Source organism: Neofelis nebulosa, chromosome 9 (assembly GCF_028018385.1).
Source record: "Neofelis nebulosa isolate mNeoNeb1 chromosome 9, mNeoNeb1.pri, whole genome shotgun sequence".
In the NCBI taxonomy this organism is placed as follows: Eukaryota; Metazoa; Chordata; class Mammalia; order Carnivora; family Felidae; genus Neofelis; species Neofelis nebulosa.
In genome coordinates, this window is record NC_080790.1 from 54,006,588 (window position 1) to 54,026,351 (window position 19,764).

Below are 19,764 nucleotides of genomic sequence, written 5' to 3' on the forward strand. Positions count from 1 at the left end.
TTACTGATTCATTCTCTCTTCTTCTGTCATCACAGGTTTAAACTTACGCGAATCGCTCTCTTGAGGAGGAGGGGACCGCGGCGCGATTGACACGCATATTCCTATTGGCATCCTCCCTCAGCCCCCACCCCCACGGCCGGATTCGGGTGGCTCCTCTGCGAGCTGAAATCCGAGAAGAAATCCTTGGATCTCTTGTTTTCTTAGAAAAAAAAAAAAAATCCAGAAACCTTCGGTATTTTGCTTTACTGCTTCCTATTCTCAAGATGAAGAAGTTTTTCGACTCCCGGCGAGAGCAGGGCGGCTCTGGCCTGGGCTCTGGCTCCAGCGGAGGTGGGGGCAGCACCTCGGGCCTGGGCAGTGGCTACATCGGAAGGGTCTTTGGCATTGGGCGACAGCAGGTCACTGTGGACGAGGTGTTGGCGGAAGGTATGGTGGGACTCTTTCAGTGCGCCGTGAATTAAAATCTTGTGCTGATGCAGCAAGACTGGTTTCTAGTTGTTCAGTGTATGAATGGGTTTTGACCAGTTGACCCTCCCTTCCCCCTTCCCCCTTCCCTTGCTCAGTGAATCATTGTCCTTGAAAAATTTAAAACTGAGGTTTGGAAGTGACAGGGCTTATGGGATGGAAGGACGTTGCTGGAAATTGTTTACCTCAGTGACCTTTTATTATTTTTAAAAAATTGACAAGCCAATTCTTGTCTGCCTCACTGAATTACAAGGATCAGAGGGAAAACGTATGTGTGAAAGTGTAAAGCTTCACATCAAATGTAGGGTGCTGGGGTTGTCATCCTCCTTAAACTTGAAATATTGATGTGAGGGCTGAAGGGTGGAGATGGAGTACCTTTAAGAAGGGAGAGGGGTTTCTCCTTCTACCCAACTTTCCCACTCCCATGAGCACGCACTGGAGGAAGAGAGGATTTTCAAAGAATGGGAATATGTTTTTCTAATAGCCAAGGCTCTTGGTGAATTTGACTAGTTTTGTTTCCTGACCCAACTGTAATCAGGTCCCCAGGATGTAGCTAAGATAACAGAAATTACATGAGATGAATGTGGTTATTTTGAAACCAGTCCACTAGGCCCCTCTTCCTCCTGTTTTAGTTTTTATTTTTTAGCCAAAAGAATTACTTGAGAGTGACATCTGATTTTTATTTTTCTTCTGTTGGAGAAGATGTTATTTAGATCTGCTGTGTAAATTCCCTACATGTGTGTTCATCTGTGTATCTATAGATATGTAAATATATGTTTTTTAATCCTCCAGGCTTTCTGGAAATCTTTGCATGTCTCTTTTGGTAACCTTAACCTCGACCTTCATAATTACACCAGACTCATACTTTTCACAGCCCATTGCCTGCTTTGTGTGCTTTTATTTTTAATAAAAGCAGCGATTTCCTTGGCATGAAGCTATTCAAGCTAATTGAATGGGGCCAACCTGCTGTAGGTTGTGTTATCGGTTGAGAGGGGATTGGGGAAGGGGGATGCCACTGTTACTGCAGCATGGTGGTTGTGGGGGGACAGTTTATTAGCTGGAGTGGAGCCTTTTTTGCAAGCTAAGGTTGAAGCAAGGGTCCTAACCTGGGCCTGGGAGATCCCTGTCATGGTGAGTGTTGTGGGCGGGTGGGTTAGGAGGAGGAAAAAGCTGTTTGACTCTCAGCTTGTGCAAGTACTGGGTTCAACCGGGCCCAGTTTTCTGGGGTTAGGGTGGAAGCCATTACTTTAAAAGCACTTTAGAAAAAAAAAGATCTGACAATTAATGTCCTTGTGAAATTGTTGCTCTTTTCCATTCTCAGCACTGCTCTAGCTGGACTTAATCCGGGTCCTGAGTCACTGTCCCTCTGGATCTTTCCCTGTGGGCTTTGGTGCAGGATGGGAGATGCTTCTGTGCCCGCTGCCAGATCCGCACCCTTGAGTCTGATCTGTCTCTTTCATTCCCGTGCCAAAGCCCTTGACTGCAGTGGGATGGAGAAATGGAGAAGGAGTGTGTGAGAGAGAAATCAGGAGGAATGAGGGGCACAGAGCTCTTTCCTTCTCTTTGAGTGGCCTCTGCTGACTTTATAGCCCGGGAGCATCTGGTTCAGCTAGGATATTGTCTCCTTGTACGTGGGGCTACCCTAAGCAGTACCTGTTCTCGGAATCTGAATGATGGGGAAGATAAAAGGAAAATTGGTCTTTGTCATCTAGGCTGTCCTCCTCTTCCCTGGAATTCATCCCTGAGAATTACACATCACGCATTATGATATTTTTAAGTGGAACTTAGGGCTTGCAGCTCTGTATTCATTTATTTGTTCATTCAACAAGCAGTTCTGGAGTGTCTATGACGTACCAGGCACTGTGCTAGACCCTGGAGGTATGACATAAAACTAGATGCTAGAGTTTACAAACTACTTTGAGAGATGGAAAACAGCCAGTTAGGATAGAGTGATATGTGCTATGGAGATGAGCTTAGGGTGCAGCGGCCCTCAGTTTTAGAGAGCCAAGGATTGCTTTCTGCAGGAAGTGACTGACCAAATGAGTAGGAGTTATCCAAGTGTGGAGACAGCATGGACAAAGACTCAGAGCAGCAGGAGAGAGTCTCACTTAAAACTGGGTCTGGTGATAATGTTCTTTTTATGTTCTTTAACTGAGACTTTGCATTTGTGGCTCTTAGAAGTATATAGCTATGTAGGAGTCAGTATACAAAGTATTTATGTAGCGTCCACTAAGTAAAAAGGCACTGCTAGGTTCTGAGAGGGATATGGGGAGTTCTGAAGGGTGATGTCTGCTTTTAAGGAGCTGTCACAATTTGGGAAGACAAGGCAGATACTCACACATACAGTACAGCACGGTTACCAGCAGTGTCTGTGTAGTCAGGCAGATCTAGGTTCGAATTCTGCATCTGTTCTTTACTAGCTGTGAAACCTTGGATAAGACTTTTCAAGCCTGTCTCAAATCTGTTTCCCTATGACAGTGGTTCTCAAAGTGTAGAGCCTGGATCAGGAGCATCAGCATCATCTGGAAGCTTATTAGAAATGTGAATTAGGCCTCACCCCATAAACCAAGAGTGTGGGGCTTTAACAGATTTCTGGAGAGATTCTGATGCAAGCAAAAGATCAAGAACCCCTGTCCTATGGAGTGGTTGTGAAGATTAAATGAAGCAATGTATATGAATTATTTAACATTTTTCAGGTGTTCAACGAGCGGCAGCCATTATTTGGCAGCAACATTACATCCTATATATAGTTCAGGGGAAGTGAAGGGGCATTGTGAAGGCTAGTTTGGCTACAGCGATCTGCAGCCATCCCGTTCCCTATTGTGGGTGGACAGAGTCAGATATTTTTCTGCAGAAGCCTCACTAGCTCCTTCAAGGGTCAATAGATATTTTGGGTAGCCACGTTCCTTCCTGTACCCTTTCCTTTTTGAGTTTCCAGGTGCTGCCCTAACCACCAGTCCCAGCCAGAGTTGTCTGAGGACAACTGTGCGAGTGCCCAGGACAGTGGCCAGGCAGTATGGGGAGGGTGGGCTTTAAACATAGACTCTTTTCCCACCACGTCCCACCTATCACCCCTGTTTCTCTAATGTGGGTGTTGGTCTCTGCTTTATAGTGAGGAATGCAGGAACACCGAGGAGGAGCTGCTGTAGTAATAAAGGAGAATGTCTGGGCTGCCATCTCCATCAGCAGCATCAGCACTGTTCATCTGCTTTCACTAACTAGTCACCGAGGGCTTGTTTGGAAGAAGTGAAGGCTCTACACCATGAATTCAGAAGGATATGGCTATCTCTAGGCTGAGTGTAGAGGGAGATATTTTCTCTTTAGCTTCCTTAGTAAAGATGCCATGATGACTTCCTAATCATGTCTGAGGTAATGGGCATGTGATGTCAAGGAAAGACTGGGTTTAAGCTTCCAGAATAAGCTCCATGGGAAAATAGGAGCAGTGCTCAGAGAAGGACTGAAGAGTAGTGCCTTTGTCATACATCCTTAGCTATGTGAGGCCTTACGTTCTAAGCTTTAAACAGTACATGTTTGTCGAATTCCTACTGTGTCTAAGACCACATTCCAGAATTGCATCAGTTCTGTATAAGGTGGGTCACGTGCCCCTGCAAAGCAGTTTCCTTACTTATACTAAAGGAATCCAGGTCTAGAGTTAACAAGAACTACTAAGTGAGTTTCCATACCAGTAAGCTGACGATTTCTCCTCCCAACATCACAAGGTAGTGAGGCTTAAAAGTGTGTGTGTGAAACGACCTAAAACAAACATATGTATACGTGTATGTATGTATGTGTATACACATGCATATGCAGCATAATTCTATTGTGTTGGTATTGATGTGATACATACATGTACTCATTTAGTGAATTTTCGTTAGGCCTTTGTGGTAGGCACTGCATTACGTTCCAGAGCTACTGAGAAGAACAGGATGTGGGCCTGGGTCTTCAGGTGCTCACAGACCAACAAATAACCCCAAGATCAGTGGCCAGCACTTAGCATGGCTCTTGGTACATACTAGATGGTAAAAAGATGTTATGAGGTGATAAAGAGAGGGCCTGAGGGTGAGGGTTTATAGATGATGTCTGGTTTGAACAGGAATGGAAATTGCCCAGCAGATGGTCCAGATGAGGGTTGCCCAATGCCTTCCCCGCAGAAAGAGGAGCCTATGCAAGTGTGGAGTGGTGAAACAGTATGATGCGTTCAGGAACACTGACGAGTCCAGGGTTATCATTTGGGTTAGCACAAGTTTCCCTTCCAGAATCAAGGAAAGAAGGGCATAGAATGGTAGAAGGAAATTCTGCATTTGTTCCCTGGCTATTCCCTTGCTGTTCACTTTCTTCACTTGCTGGGTTTTTTGAGTAACCATTGAGTAGCTCTCCATTATGCACTGCTACCCTGTGTGCCTCAACCCTGTGCTATTTGTGGGGCAAGGGAGGGGATAGTGTCGGGGAGAAGGATGGTCCTGAAGGTTCCGTGAGAAGCAGGCAGCTTGAAGGAGAAGTAGGTGGGGGAGAGGGATGACCAGTGTTACAGAAGAGAGTGGACGGGGGAAATAATGACGATGATTGACCAGAGCAGAAGGTAGGTTGGAGAGAAAAGAGGAAATAAGGTTATGGAGAGCTTTAGTGCCAGGCAGAGAGTTAGTTACAAGCACCTGAGGTCTTCTCTGACGCAGACACCAATTTGATCCCTCCCACTTCAGATGTCTTTGCCTGCTGGGAAGTCTGGTTTTTTAGTGGCAACTGCAGATTTTCAGGGGGTGGTTTGTGAATGGTGTCTTCTTCCTGGCTTCAGGCATGATGACGGTTATAGCTTTGCTAAATATAGCCAAATCTAGAATTCAGAAATGAAATCCAGAATAAGCAGTTAGTTGCATGGTCAAAGCCTTTCTTTTGGTCTAGCAAAGTCACACTCCTTTAATGAGAGATGATGAAGAGAAACAGTTTCACGTGGGTTTTGAGTGGGAAATTATGAGGGGAGACATATACTTGTACCTCAGTAGCTAAAACTGCATGTAGAGTACATGGGGACAGCTTGATAAACATTCATAAAGTACATACGAAACATTACGGCACCAGAGCAGTCGTCGCAGTGTTTGAAAGTTGGCATCTCAGAAAGGGGACTAACACCACCATGTACCTTCATCTTGCACTCTTGCAAGGATAAATGCTTTCTAAGCCTGCTGAAGAAATAACTGTGACATCTGCATCTGAAAGAGCCAAACAGTGACAATAATAGAAATGGTATTGTCTATTGAAGTAGCATCTGGCACTGTGAAGTAGCAAAGAGTGGCCTTCAGTCTGCTTTTCTGGAGCCATTTTTTGGTGTGGTGGAAGGAGCACTGGAGTATAAGTGGGGAGGTCAAGGTTTGTTGGTTCGTTCATTGCCATATCCAGTGACTGTTCCTGAGCCCTCATATGTGCTGGGCATCAGCCAGTGAGAAATAAGACTGCCTTGAGGAATTCACAGTGAGAGCACTTCAGGTACGTGAGCCAATACCTCCAAGTGCAATAATGGAAGGATGTAAAAAGGGGAGGGGAACAGATAAGAGGTAGCCATGAATTTTGTGGGGTCAGGAATAGTCAGGAAAAGCTGAAGAAAGGGGATATTTGAGGTATGTCTTCAAAAACAAGAACTTATTACTAGATGGAAAAGATTGAGAGAATTTTCTAGGCAGAATAACATGGCCCAAGACAAAAGTTTAGGGAAGTGCACTGCTTGCTGGGAGCTTTATGTGTTGAGATAGCATAATCTATTAGTGGTCCAGGGCTACATTGTCCAATAAAGTAGCCAGAGCCACATATGGCTGTTTAAATTTAAATTACCTAAATTAAAATATAACTTTAATTCTTCAGGCACACTGGCCACTTTTCAGTTGCTTAATAGCCACATGTGGCTAGTGCCTATGATTTTGGACAGCGCAGATAGAAGATATTTCATCATCACAGAAAGTTCTATTAGACAGTGTTGGTTTAGAGCAATAGTCTCTAAACTCTTTGGATAGAATGGCACTATCAGTTAAACATTTAATTCCTTCATTATGTACATGCTTATTTATTTATGTCCTGCTATCATTAACTAATATCTGAAGACACAGTATATACTTAAAATGAAATTCATCATTTTTGATCATAGATGCAAATCTGTCTTTTAAGTCCTCTAGATAGGTTTTGGTAAACTTCTTGTCATATTAGATTGTGACCGTTTGTACATCGTAATGTGACTGATAGAGAGTTAAGTATACCACAGATAGAATTGAGGCTCTACCATTATCTTGTTCTTCATGTATGCTTCTGTTATCTTTTTTTTTTTTTTTTAATGTTTATTTATTTTTGAGACAGAGCATGAACAGGGGAGGGGCAGAGAGAGAGGGAGACACAGAATCCGAAACGGGCTCCAGGCTCTGAGCTGTCAGCACAGAGCCCGACGCGGGGCTCGAACTCACGGACCGTGAGATCATGACCTGAGCCGAAGTCGGACGCTCAACCGACTGAGCCACCCAGGTGCCCCTATTATCTTTAATCCAATATATCTTTGCAGGAATCTTTGCCCCTTGTTTGCTTTATGAAGATTAATTCACTTAAAACAGATGTAATCAGTAAATCCACTTAACCAAGCGCATGAACTGTGCAGCCCGTGCTTTGGAGCTTCCACTCTTTCCTCATTATTCCATCAGATCCATATGAGACATGTGACTGATATAGAGACTGGATGGCAGCACTAGTGTTGGGCCATCTAGTAAATAAAGATAAAATCTTATTTTCTAAGGTGGAAATTAATGTAAGTAGAGAGTCTCATATATATTTTTTTCTTCCCCAGTGGATTGTTCTGTGGCCCTCTGTTTGGAGACCACTGGTCTTGAGCAGTGGTTCTCACCCAACAGCGATTATCCCGGGTGACATTTAATAATGTCTGGAGACATTTTTGATTGTTACAGGTGGGAGGTAATACTGGCATCTAGTGGGTATAGGCCAAGGATATTGCTGAATATCCTACAGCATACCCAACAGCTCTCCCTCCCCACCACAAGTAATTATCTAGCCCAAAATGTCAGTTGTGCCAAGGTGGCACAACGTGATGTGTTGACCAATGTGGGGAAAGAGAGAGGAGTCGGAGATGGCTCGGAAGGGTCTAATCTGACTTTAGGCAAATCCTTTAATTTTTAAATTCATTTTCTTAGGATCAGTGAGGCAGTTATCTTTCTTAACCTAATATGGTTAAAAATCTTTATGTCATTTTCTGTGTAAAATAGCTACTTCCAGAAATAAACCAGTAAACTAAAGGAGGTAGAACGGCAAGGGTTTGTAGGCTCTACCACTGGCTGAGTATGGATTATGAGTTTTAGAAAATTCTCCCAATGTTCTCATTGCTCATATCTGAGCAACCCCAAAATATTGTGGAAGCATTTTCTGACTTGAATTGCTCACAGGGAGGTTCAGTTGGGAAGGGTCATTAAAAATCAGAATGTTGTGAGAGAAGGTGTAGATAATCCTTTGTACAGGAAGAATTTTCAGGAAGAGTCTAGCACTTGCAATTAGGGATAGTGGGTTCAAGTTGTTTGACTTCTGTTTGCCAGTATGGCTTTGGGGAAGTAATTTAACCAATAGGAGCCACTGGTTCCTCATTTATAATAAACATCCTCTTCCTCTGAGAAGATGTAGGTATAATGTAGAGTGCATGAGACAGCTTGCCCTGCCAGCCAGGAGTAGCAAGGTTTATTGAGCATCTATGGTATTTTCAGCTCTAAGATGCTGTGACATATAGAAAAATAACGGAAGATTTGGCTCCTGCCCTCTTTGTTGACATAATGTGACCAACACACAAGAAACAAAAACGCCCTATAAGACAATAGGGTGGGTGGCGTAGTCTCTAAATTCTGGAGGTGTTGAGGGGAAAGAGATCAGTGAGGACTGAATTGGTGAGGAAGATTTTGTGAAGCTGGATTGTTCTTAACTGTGAGTCTTCTCTGGAACCCCTTCTTCGAGTAACCTTGTTTTATTTAGGGAACACATCTAGTTCTGCACGTTTGCATATGTTATATTCTTAGTAAAGTTGAAGTAAGTATTGCAACATTTTTGGTTTCTTTTGAGGAACAAAATTGCCTACATAAATAAATCATATGTTCTGTGCTTATAACCAAAGCAAAAAAGCCTTTTTATTCCATGTGGTTTTGAATCACTCAGCAATACTGGCTGCAGTATTTTGTGCCTCCTTCCCCCCTCCGGTATCTTTATTATTACCAGTTTGCTATCTTTATTTTTAGTGTATTATATATACTTCAAACAATCTCAGTTCTTCTTTTGAGTTATGAACAATTGTTAGGAAAGAGGAGTCCTTTTTATGAACGAGACTTCCACCCTGGCAGAGGGCAAGTTCTTCAAGTTGGAACAAAGTTGAAAGAGTGCAAATCTGGAGCTTCATTCGAGGGCTGCTGTGAGTGAATCAGCTTGAACACCATGGTCAGTTTTCTCCTTGGGTCCTGAGTTAACCTTGGCAGACAGTGGATGGCAATGCCAATTGAAGCTTTGTTATTTATGATTTCTGAAGAGCTGAGAGATTATTTATTGGATGCAAGAGTTTATGGCACATTATTATTATAGAAGGCCTAGCATAGCATAGCATTGATGTTAGATTATCATTTGTAATTATAATGATCTTAAATAATGATGCCTTTCATCTAGGACTTGAATCTTGGAGAAAGCAATATAATGCCATGTAATTTTGCTTGCTGCCTGTTTTTGAGGATGCTTACAGCTATTGTACTGGGACTTTTAGGGTAAGAGAGAGATTGTTGTCCCTGTGCTACTGAGCATGAATTTGAGAACAAAACGGAGACTTTATTACCCTTCAGAAACAAAAAAAAAAAAAAAAAGGAGAGGACTCAGGCCTTGTCAGCTGGTCCCCTCCTGGAGGACTGGGGGTTGAGCAGCATTTACAGAGGGGGCAGGTCTCCTGCTAGGACCCTCAACTCATCATTTTCCCTGCTCATGAAATCTTGTTTGTTCAGGAAGTGCTGATTATCTTACCAGTTTGTTAGATTTGTTTAATTTCCACTTGCCTAGTCCTTCTCCTCAGACCTTTGTCCTCTAGTTTTAGAAGCCTGGGCCTCTTGGTGGAGAGTGGGCAGTGTTGGGAGAAATAATTCCAACTGGCTTTTCAGCTATGGAATAATCTTGGTTTGACCAGAAGGAGTAACTCAGTAATGATTGGGAAAAACCTGCTATCCAGTAGTGTCTTTCCTTCCCTGTCCCCCAGAATAACGGGAGCACTGTGATGTTCTCAGGAGAAGACCTCCAAGGTTAGACCCATGTGCGGTGGTTTAAAAGCATGGGAATTGGGGGTAGGCAGCCCTTGGACTGAATCTTGGACCTGTCCCTGTGATGTTGGGCAACTAACATCCAGTCTTCTCATTTATAAAATGTGGATAATGTTGTGGTTGGTTGTAAGGATTAGATGAAATTACGTAAAGCACTTAGCATAGTGCCTAGCATATAGTTAGCAGTCTGCAAATGGTAACTCTTAACATTTGAGTGCATGAATTTTGTTTTAATCAGGCAGTATTTGCTTTGCTGTGTGAATAAGCTGGTGAAGTTAGTCATGGATATATATATATATACATATAGATGTATATATATGTGCAGATATATATATATATATGTGCGCGTGCATGTGTATATATATATATATATACATGTAACTAATGTTAGTAATATATATATATGTATATATATATATACATATATATATATATACATATATATATATATAAAACTATTAATCTAAAAAGTAGAAATGTAAGGTATGAGTATCTTAACTATATACAGGGACTCAAACTATTTAAATAAGTGCTATATTGTGTAGATAGATACAGATGAGGAATAAAGATAAGAAAGAGAATCTCAGATGAATGTTGTGGTTTGATTTTTTTTTTTTTTTCATGCTTGAAAGCCACCTGTGTGTTGGAAAATTTCCCCAGCCTGTCATGTTGCGATTAGCATGAAGGGCCTCTGCCTCTCTGCCCCTGAGGAACACCTGATCCCAGCTGCCTATCCAGCTTCACATTCTTAGGCTCTAATATAGGTCGTCTGCTTCATTCAGGCCTGTGCACTCCTCCTCTCCCATGAATCATGGGTTTAGTTCTTTCCAGTGCTTTCCTCGTAGCATTCCCTGTACCTGGGATCCCCTGCTTTGCCCTGCTCACCTACCTTACTCCCACCTAACCGCAGCACATTTGATCCCTCTCTCCTTCTGTTCTGTGGGTGCTGGTCATACTTGCTGCCTTTGTGGACTGTTTGGGCCCATAATCCCAAAGTTGTGTTTTGCTATTTATTTCATTTGTGTCTACTTTCTAGTGTTAGATAATTTTTAGGAGGCAAGGTGTAAACCTTAGGTTTATTTTGTATCCAATTAAGGACTCTTAAATCTGAACACTGTAACAGAGGGTACTGGAGAATAAATTAACTGAAGAAATAATACAGTAAATCAGCACTAAATCACATTCACTGGGCAGGCACTACAGACCAGACAGATGTGAGATATATAGACCTCCCTGTTCCTATTCCAATAATATAACAGATCTATGTTTGGGACCTTAATACAATGATAAGAGCTCTCAAATCTAGGTTTTTGGTAAAGTTGAAAAATAACAAAATTCAAAGCAAAATAGAACACCTTCCAGACTTCCTGAAAATTGTGTAAATTTCTTTACTGATTCAATTCAGTTATGGATGACTAATTCTATCAATCTCAAAAGTAGAGATATAAAATACAAGTATCTTAACTATATAAAAGAATTCTAAAACGATTTCAGTGCTATATTGTAAAGATGGAGAAGATTAGGTCAAGTATCAAAAACTCAGAAGTTACTAAAGTTTCTCTTTAAGCAAAGCATGCATTAATTTTCTAGCTTGTGGTGGTTGTTGGCTTGTGGTAAATTAGGACAGTGATTCTCAACTTACATTTAGGGTAGTGGGCATGGGAGCAGGGGACAGATAGGAAAGGAATACATAATCTGAAAAAGCACATACTAACCCCAGGCCTAGGTAGGAAAGGAGGGACCTCAAATAGTATGGGGAATGGTGGTATACCCTCTTTAGAGAGGCACATTGTAGTCTTAAGCGCTGGGGGGAGGGAGAGGATATGAGACTTTTATGTTTATCAGAGGGCATATTGTTTTTAAAAGGTTTGTAGGTATGGCACTAGCAGCTCAGTTATAAATTGAGTCTAGAGAGGTAGTTCCTAAAACTGGTCACTATATGTAGCTCTTAGAACATAGATAGGAACTCATTTCTCCCTGTTCTTGCTGCTTTCAGAGAGGAGTAGTGAAAAGGGGACTCGTCCTTAAGCCTTTCCTGGTGGTTTGCCCTATGAGTTCTGTGACCTTGTTGAAAGATCAGATCTTGGTGGCTCTCTGATCAATGATGAGAATTCACTTGAAAAAAGTTACTTTGGATAAGATAAACTTTCCCAGAAAATGAAGTATTTCTTTCTCTTTTAAAATAATAGTTTTAGAATATTAATGTTATGTTCATAACATAAAATGGGTCATATAAGTGGCTCAGCCAGCAATTTTAAAGTGATTTGAAGGTGGTATGATAGAATAATGTCCAGGTCTATGCATATTCAAGTTCTGGTTTTAGGTTTAGCTCATCTGAACAAAGAGCTGTATAAAGTAAGGAAAGTAGATTGTGTAGTCTCCTCAGTGATCTGGGACACGTGGGTTCCCTTCCACTACTATGGTTTTCCTTATATAAATATGGAGATCACTGGATGACCTCAAAGATACCTTCTAACTGGAAGACATGATTTTTAAGTTCTCTAGTTTCTGTTGAGACCATTTGAGAGGGACAGTGACATGGGGTTGATTAGGCTGAAGTGTTAGACTTGTGTAGCTGGGACTAAGACAACCTTCTTGAGATGGGTTGTTAACCTTGGGTTATGTATGAGCCGTACTGGGATGTGTCAATATCAGTGAGGCAAAAGATCCCATTCTTTTTCTACTTACCTTTTTCCATATCTTTCCTTTAAACTAGAAAAATCAGTGTTCATAATTAGATGTTGGAGGTGAGAGGAAGCTGGGATGAATCCTGGCTTAAGTGACTGGTGGATAATGGTGTCAACAGAATGAAGAAAGAACAGTGTATGAGGGAAAGAGGATGAGTTTGGTTTAGGACTTTTTAGCGTGAAGCACCAATGAAAATCCAAGTGTGGATATGGTTTAGGACACTGGTGGATAGGACTGGCCTGGATTTTAGAGAAAAGTTTGGTGAGAGTTGTTCTATAACCACATGATATTAATGTAAAGTGAAATGGAATGAGATCTCACAAGGAGACTGTGTGGAAAAAGAGAGAAGCGGGCTGTGGGGAGGTGGAGGAAGAGGAGCACACCTGGAGGGATATCCAAACTCCTCACTCTGACCTGCAAACCCCTGCAAGAACTTGTATCTCTCTTCACCTCAACCTGTGACTCTTTAGCAACAGTGATTCCCCTTTATTTTTTTGAGCATTTAACATCGTTTCCTCTTTGGCATCTTAGGCTTGGCTTGGCTGGTCCCTTTGCCTGGAATCTTTTCTTTTCTTTTCTTTTCTTTTTTTTTTAAGATAGGAAGAAATGAAGGAAGAAAGGAAAAAAGAAAAGAACAAAGGAAATATAAAAGGAAGGAATGAAATAAGGAAGGAAAGAGAAAGAGAGAAGGAAGAAAGATACCTGGATAGAAAAATATATTAAAATCTATTTTTAAAATTAATTTTTTATTGAAGTATAATTAACAGTTTCAGGTGTACAACATAGTGACTCAACAATTTTGTACATTTCTCACTGCTCACTCACTGGTGGTGAGTGTAATCACCATCTGTCACCCAACAATGTTATAACAATATTATTGACTATATTTCCTATGCTGTTCGTTTATTTTATAACTGGAAGTTTGTACCTTTTGATCCCCTTTATCTGTTTCAACCCCACCCACCTTCCTTCTGACTGCCACCAGCTTGCTCTCTGTATTTAAGAGTATGTTTTTTTGTGTTTCTTTGTTCGTTTGTTTTGTTTTCTAGATTCCCCATATGAGTGAAATTTGCCTTTCTCTGTCTGACTTGTTTCACTTAGCATAATACCCTCTAGGTTCATCCGTGTTGCAAATGGCAAGATCTCATTTTTTTTCTATGGCTGAGTAATACTCCATTTTGTGTGTGTGTGTGTGTGTGTGTGTGTGTGTGTGTATGTGTGTGTGTGTGTGTATACATATATATACATACACACGTATATATATACGTACATATACACATACACACACATATCACATCTTCTTTATCCATTCATTTGTTGATGGACAGTTGGGTTGCTTCCATATCTTGGCTATTGTAAATAATGTTGCAATAAACATGGGATGCTTATATCTTTTTGAATTAGTATTTTTGTTTTCTTTGGGTAAGTATCCAATAGTGGAAATACTGCATTACATGGTATTTCTATTTTTAATTTTTTTGAGGAACCTCCATACTGTTTTCCACAGTGCACGCACCAATTTACATTCCCACTAACAGTGCACAAAGGTTTCTTTTTCTCCTTATCCTTGCCAACATTTGTTATTTCATGTCTTTTTGATTCTAGCCTTTCTGACAGGTGTAATGATATCTCATTATGGTTTTGATTTGCGTTAGGATTAGTGATGTTTGCTGTTGAGCTTTTTTTTTTTTTTTTTTACCATCTTTTCCTGTGTCTCTTGGTCATCTGTGTGTTGTCTTTGGAAAAAATGTCTATTCTGGTCTTCTGCCCATTTTTTACTTGGATTATTTGTGTTTTTTTGGTGTTGAGTTATGTAAGATATTTATATATTTTGGATATTAACCCCTTATCAGATATATCATTTGCAAATATCTTCTCTTATTTAGTAGGCTGTCTTTTTGTTTTGTACGAAACAATACAAAGGTTTTTCACTGTGCAAAAGCTTTTTATTTTGGTGTAGTCCCAATACTTTATTTTTGCTTGTGTTTCCCTTGCCTTAGGAGACCTATCTAGAAAAAAATATTGCTACGACTAACGTCAAAGAAATTGCTGCCCATGTTTTCTTCTAGGAGTTTTATAGTTTGAGGTCTCTTTAGGTCTTTAATGCCTGGAATGTTCTTCTTCCCGATCTTTCCATCGCTGGCTGCTTCTTGCCATTCAGACCTCACTTAAGACTCACCTCAGAGAGACCTTCCTTCACCATCCAATATAAGGAACTCATCATGTTTTATTCTGCCAGCTGGCCTGTGTCAGTTGATTCTTGGTTGTTGTGTATCTCCCTCCACAAGAATATCACTGTCATGAAAACAGAGACCTTCACTGACTTGTTCCTTGTATATCCCCTGTTCCCTGTGTGGTGCCTGACACCTCTGAGGAACTCAGTGAAAGCCAGTTGAAGGAAAGAGTAAGCAGGTGAAGGAGGCAGAAGAATGATTGGAGATATAGATACAGAACCAGGAGAGAATAAGTGATGGCAATGAATACTAAGTAGATTTCAAAGAAGGAGGGTGTGGATACTTTGGGGTGTTAGCAATCAGTAAGGTCATGATAAGGATGGAAGTATATTTATTGGATTTGGAAATATGAAGATTATTCATGAGCTTTGTTAGCGCAGTTTAAGTGGAGTGGTAGAGTGGAGTGGAGTCAGGAGGCAGTGAAATGAGAGAATGGGAAGTCAGTTGGATGCTGAGTCATGGAGGGATTTATTATTTTTAATGGTGGCAGAGTCTTGAGCACATTAAGCAGAAAAGTAGCTAGTAGAAAGAGGTTGGAAATATAGTATAGGGGGATTATTGATAGAATAGGACTGAGAACATGGTGACAGGTCATGGATAGAATCCTCAACTCAGGTGCAGGAGAGGACTTTGAACAAGAGAAAGGGGATTCCATTCACTGACTTGGAAGGAACTGGAGAAAGAATGGATACAGAAGATAAGAAATTGGTAAGGTCTGACAGGTTGAAGGAGTTCTTGCCTCATGGCTTTTGTTTTCTATCGAATGCTGTGGGGTGGGAGTTGAATTGGGGTTTTTAAAGAGAGTAAGGAAGGACAGGGAGAATTTTCCTTAAGTCTATGAAGAGAAGAACTAACAAAGGATAAAATAGGAAAGTGGCCTGGTCATTTGGAAAGCCCATTCAAGATAAGTCACCATCGGAAGACCGGTTTCCTGACCCCTGAGGGTTTATTGATTTTGGAAATGTACTATTTTGTATAGGACTTTTTCTTTTTTCTTTTTTTTAATGTTTATTATTTTTGAGAGAGAGTGAGTGGGGGAGGGACAGAGAGAGAGGGGGACAGAGGATCTGAAGCAGGCTTTGTGCTGACAGCAAAGAGCCCAACGCGGGTCTCAAACTCCTAAACCATGAAATCATGACCTGAGCCAAAGTCAGACACTTAACTGACTGAGTCACCCAGGCGTCCCTGGATAGGACTTTTTCTGAAACACATTATATATTTCCTGTCTTCTAGATTATATGTCACAGAGGCAGCATGATATAGGTAGAAAATATGCCTGATCAGAGCCTGTCTGGTGACCCCTACGCCTTACTCTGGACAGTTGCTTCCCCACCCTGCCTATCATGTTCCTTCTTCTGTAAAACGAGATGATGATGAAGTTTCTTTCCAAGAGTAACATCTCACCATCCTTTATTTCTCAAATACATTGTTACTAGATGTCTTAGGATCTTTGCTTGATGGGGGTTAGGCAGTTTGCTCCTGAATAAACTTGCACTGCTTTTTGAATTTCATGTTTGTGAATTTCATGTTTCTGGTTTCTTTCTTATGAGACTGTCCCTTGTTACCTCTCACTGCTATCTGCGTGCCTTCCTGAATTAGTGTTTCTCTAATTTGCTGCTTTTAATCTGCTATGGACTTGGAAATTAGATGACTAAGCCTGTTCTAGAACCGTGTGCAACAATGAAGAGGCTGTTAGTGAGAATTTGAGGGTCTTGTCTGTGATTAAGGAACATGAGCTGCTGACCATGGGCTTTGTCTCTCCTGTTGGCACAGAAATTAGTTTTTTGTGCCTTGTGTTCCAGAAAGGTTGAGTTCTGAAGAGATGACGAGTTACCACTTGATATTTCTTATTAATTAAATGTGCTTATAAGCATTTGTCTGAAAATGAGTATCGTTGAGTATCAATGCCATAGGGATTTAACCTATTTCCGTTTTCCTTCTCACTTTCTATCCTTTCTTCTCCTCTCTCCCACCTGCCCTCCTCATACACAGAAATCCCTTCTCCACACTTCCAATGTAAGGCAACGTTCTAGGCACCATTATAACATTATTCCAGTCATTCAGTTTCCATGTACTTGAAACCGTAGAAAAGTTTCCAGGATTATAATTCACTGTTCAGTGCTATATGTTTGTATCTCAGTAAGGGTCCTACTGGAGACTCAACTGGTATTTGCTGTTGAGGGCTGGTAGACTTGAAACAATGAAATGAACACAGTTCCATATATAATCTGTGGTTGATATGGAAGAAAGCTATCATGAAGTCTTAAAATATTTTTGGGGCGCCTGGGTGGCTCAGTCGGTTGAGCGGCCGACTTCAGCTCAGGTCACGATCTCACGGTCTGTGAGTCCATGAGTTCGAGCCCCGCGTCAGGCTCTGGGCTGATGGCTCAGAGCCTGGAGCCTGCTTCCGATTCTGTGTCTCCCTCTCTCTCTGCCCCTCCCCCGTTCGTGCTCTCTCTCTGTCTCAAAAATAAATAAACGTTAAAAAAAATATATATTTTTAACACATGTTAATCCATAAAGATAATAGAGTAGTTAGAAGATAAAGTCAGACTAAGAGAGAAAATACTACCTGTAACCCTAAAGATCACCATTGTTAACATTTTGGTGTGTGCCTTCCAGACCTGTGTATTTTTATAAAATTAAGAATATATTTCACATTATCCCCTATAATCTGCTTTCTCATTTAGTAGTATACCTACCTGTTTTTTTTTTTGTGTTAAATGTCTGCATCATCCATTTTAGTTCATCATGTGAATGTGTTGTGATTTATTTAGCCAATCTACATTAGAGATTTAGAAGTTATTTATAGCTATTACAGAACAACCACAATGAGTATTTTTCAAGCCTTTGGGCACTTGTTCTATTACTTCCTTAGGATAAATTTCTAAATGTGAAATGGCTGGATTAAAAGATAAGCATATTTTAACTTTTGATACATATAATAAAACAGCCTCCAGGAAGATTAAATCAATACGTACTCCCATAAGAAGTATCTTCTTTATGAGGTTGGACATGTTTTCTTTCTTTCCATCTGTGTGTATGTCTTTTTATCTGTCTTTTATATTTTTCTGTGGTGATTTTTTTGTTTATGTTTCTTTGCTCATATTCCTGTTAGAGTGTTCATCTTAACAATTTACAGTTTTTTACATATTTAAGATGTTAATCCTTTCATACATGTATACATCGCAGCCTTTTTTTCCATTTTGTCATTTACTTTCTGTTAAAGTGGGATTTTGTAGATTTATTTATTCATTTATATATTAATTTGTTTATTTTGAGAGAGAGTGAGCACATGCATGTGCAAGCAGGGGAGAGGCAGAGGGAGAGGCAGAGAGAATCCCAAGCAGGCTCCAAACTCAGTGCAGAGTGCGATGTGGGGCTTGATCTCACGACTGTGAGATCATGACCCACGCCAAAATCAGGAGTCTGGTGCTGAGCTAACTGAGCCACCCAGGTGCCCCTTTGTAAATATTTTTAATTCTTGTGGAATCAAGTATGTCGATCTTTTCCTTTATGATTTTTGTCTAAAGTCATACCTGGAAAGGCCTGAGGAGAAAGATAGGGCCTAGATGACAGGGACTCTGTGTGTCTGAAGTTTATTTTTGAGCAGTAGGGAAGCCAGTCAAATTGAAAAAAAAATTTTTGACGTCTATTTATTTTTGAGAGAGAGAGAGAGAGAGAGAGCGAGAGAGCGAGCGCGCGTGCGCACAGGTGGGGGAGGGGCAGAAAGAGAGAGAGGAGACACAGATGCTGAAGCAGGCTCCAAGCTCTGAACACAGAGCCCGACGTGGGGCTCAAACCCACAAATGATGAAATCATGACCTGAGCCAAAGTCGGACGCTTAACTAACTGAGCCACCCAGGTGCGTCAACCAGTCAGTGTTTTAAGAGGGGATATTGTGATCAGATTTGTAGTTGAGTTGGATTTGTGGAGGATGACATGGAGAAGCTGAGTATAGGGCATCTGGGAGGCTGTTGCCATGATCCAGGTTAAAGGCAGTGAGGGTCTAAGTGGCAGAATGGTAACAGGACAGAGGAGAAGGCAGACATATTTAGGTCATATTGTCAGGACTTGGTACTTGATTGGATTAGAGGTTGAAAGAGAGGTATAGAATCAAGAATGATTCTAGGCTTCTAGTTTGAGTGCCTAGGTACATGAGACACAAGTGGCACTAGCTGAGCTGTATTATTCAGGAAGAGAGGAATGGTGGAAAGAGGGAAGACACAGGTTTAATGAGGGAGATAATGAGTTTAATATGATCAGTTTGCATTGTGTTTGGGTGTGTTTGGGTTTTCTGGGATGTGTGACAAACTACCTACAATCCAGTGACTTAAAACAACAATGATTTATGATTTCTCATGATTCTGTAGGTTGACTGGGAGCTCAGCTGAGGTTCTGCTGGGGGTTCTCATCTAATTTGGGATCTGTTGAAATGGTCTTTACTCCTGGGGCACCTGGGTGGCTCAGTCGGTTAAGCGTCCAACTTCGGCTCAGGTCATGATCTCAAGGCTCGTGAGTTCAAGCTCTGCATCGGGCTCTGTGCTGACAGCTTGGATCCTGGAGCCTGCTCAGGATTCTATGTCTCCCTTTCTCTCCCTGCCCCCTCCCCTGCTGGCACTGTCTCTGTCACTCTCAAGAATAAATAAACATTAAAAAAAATTTTTTTTAATTGTCTTTACTCCTACCACTCTATACCTGGATTCAGAATATCCCAACATGGACTAGTACATCACATTTCTAACACCCTGCTGTATCCTTAACAAAAATATATATGTTAGAGAAACAAGGGAAACCCTATGGATTTTATACACAGAGCTCTGGTGTTTTTTTACACTCTCTGGGATGTACCACAGTGAGAATTGAGTGAAGGTGTGCCTTTTAAAAATTTTGCTTGTTTATTTATTTCTGGTAAAGTGGGATAAGGGCCTTGGGGAACTTGGGCAAATCATTTTTAGGAGAGAGTACCTAGGCAAGTTGAATATTATGAAATTCATTTGTTTGGAGTTGTCCATGTGGAGATACTTGTGCTCAAGTTTGAAAAGTAGAGAGTGAGAAGACCA

The 19,764-nt window shown here is 41.0% G+C and overlaps 1 protein-coding gene across 15 annotated transcripts in view; it reads left to right on the top strand.

Moving 5' to 3' along the window:
- Positions 1 to 19,764, top strand: part of AAK1 (AP2 associated kinase 1) — a 167,030-nt gene that overhangs the window by 421 nt on the left and 146,845 nt on the right. For all 15 annotated transcript variants that reach the window (XM_058683825.1, XM_058683830.1, XM_058683832.1 and 12 more), the window contains exon 2: positions 36 to 426. In XM_058683825.1, coding sequence (XP_058539808.1) covers positions 264 to 426 — 163 coding nt within the window. In that variant the 5' untranslated portion in view covers positions 36 to 263. The remainder of the gene's footprint in view (positions 1 to 35; positions 427 to 19,764) is intronic.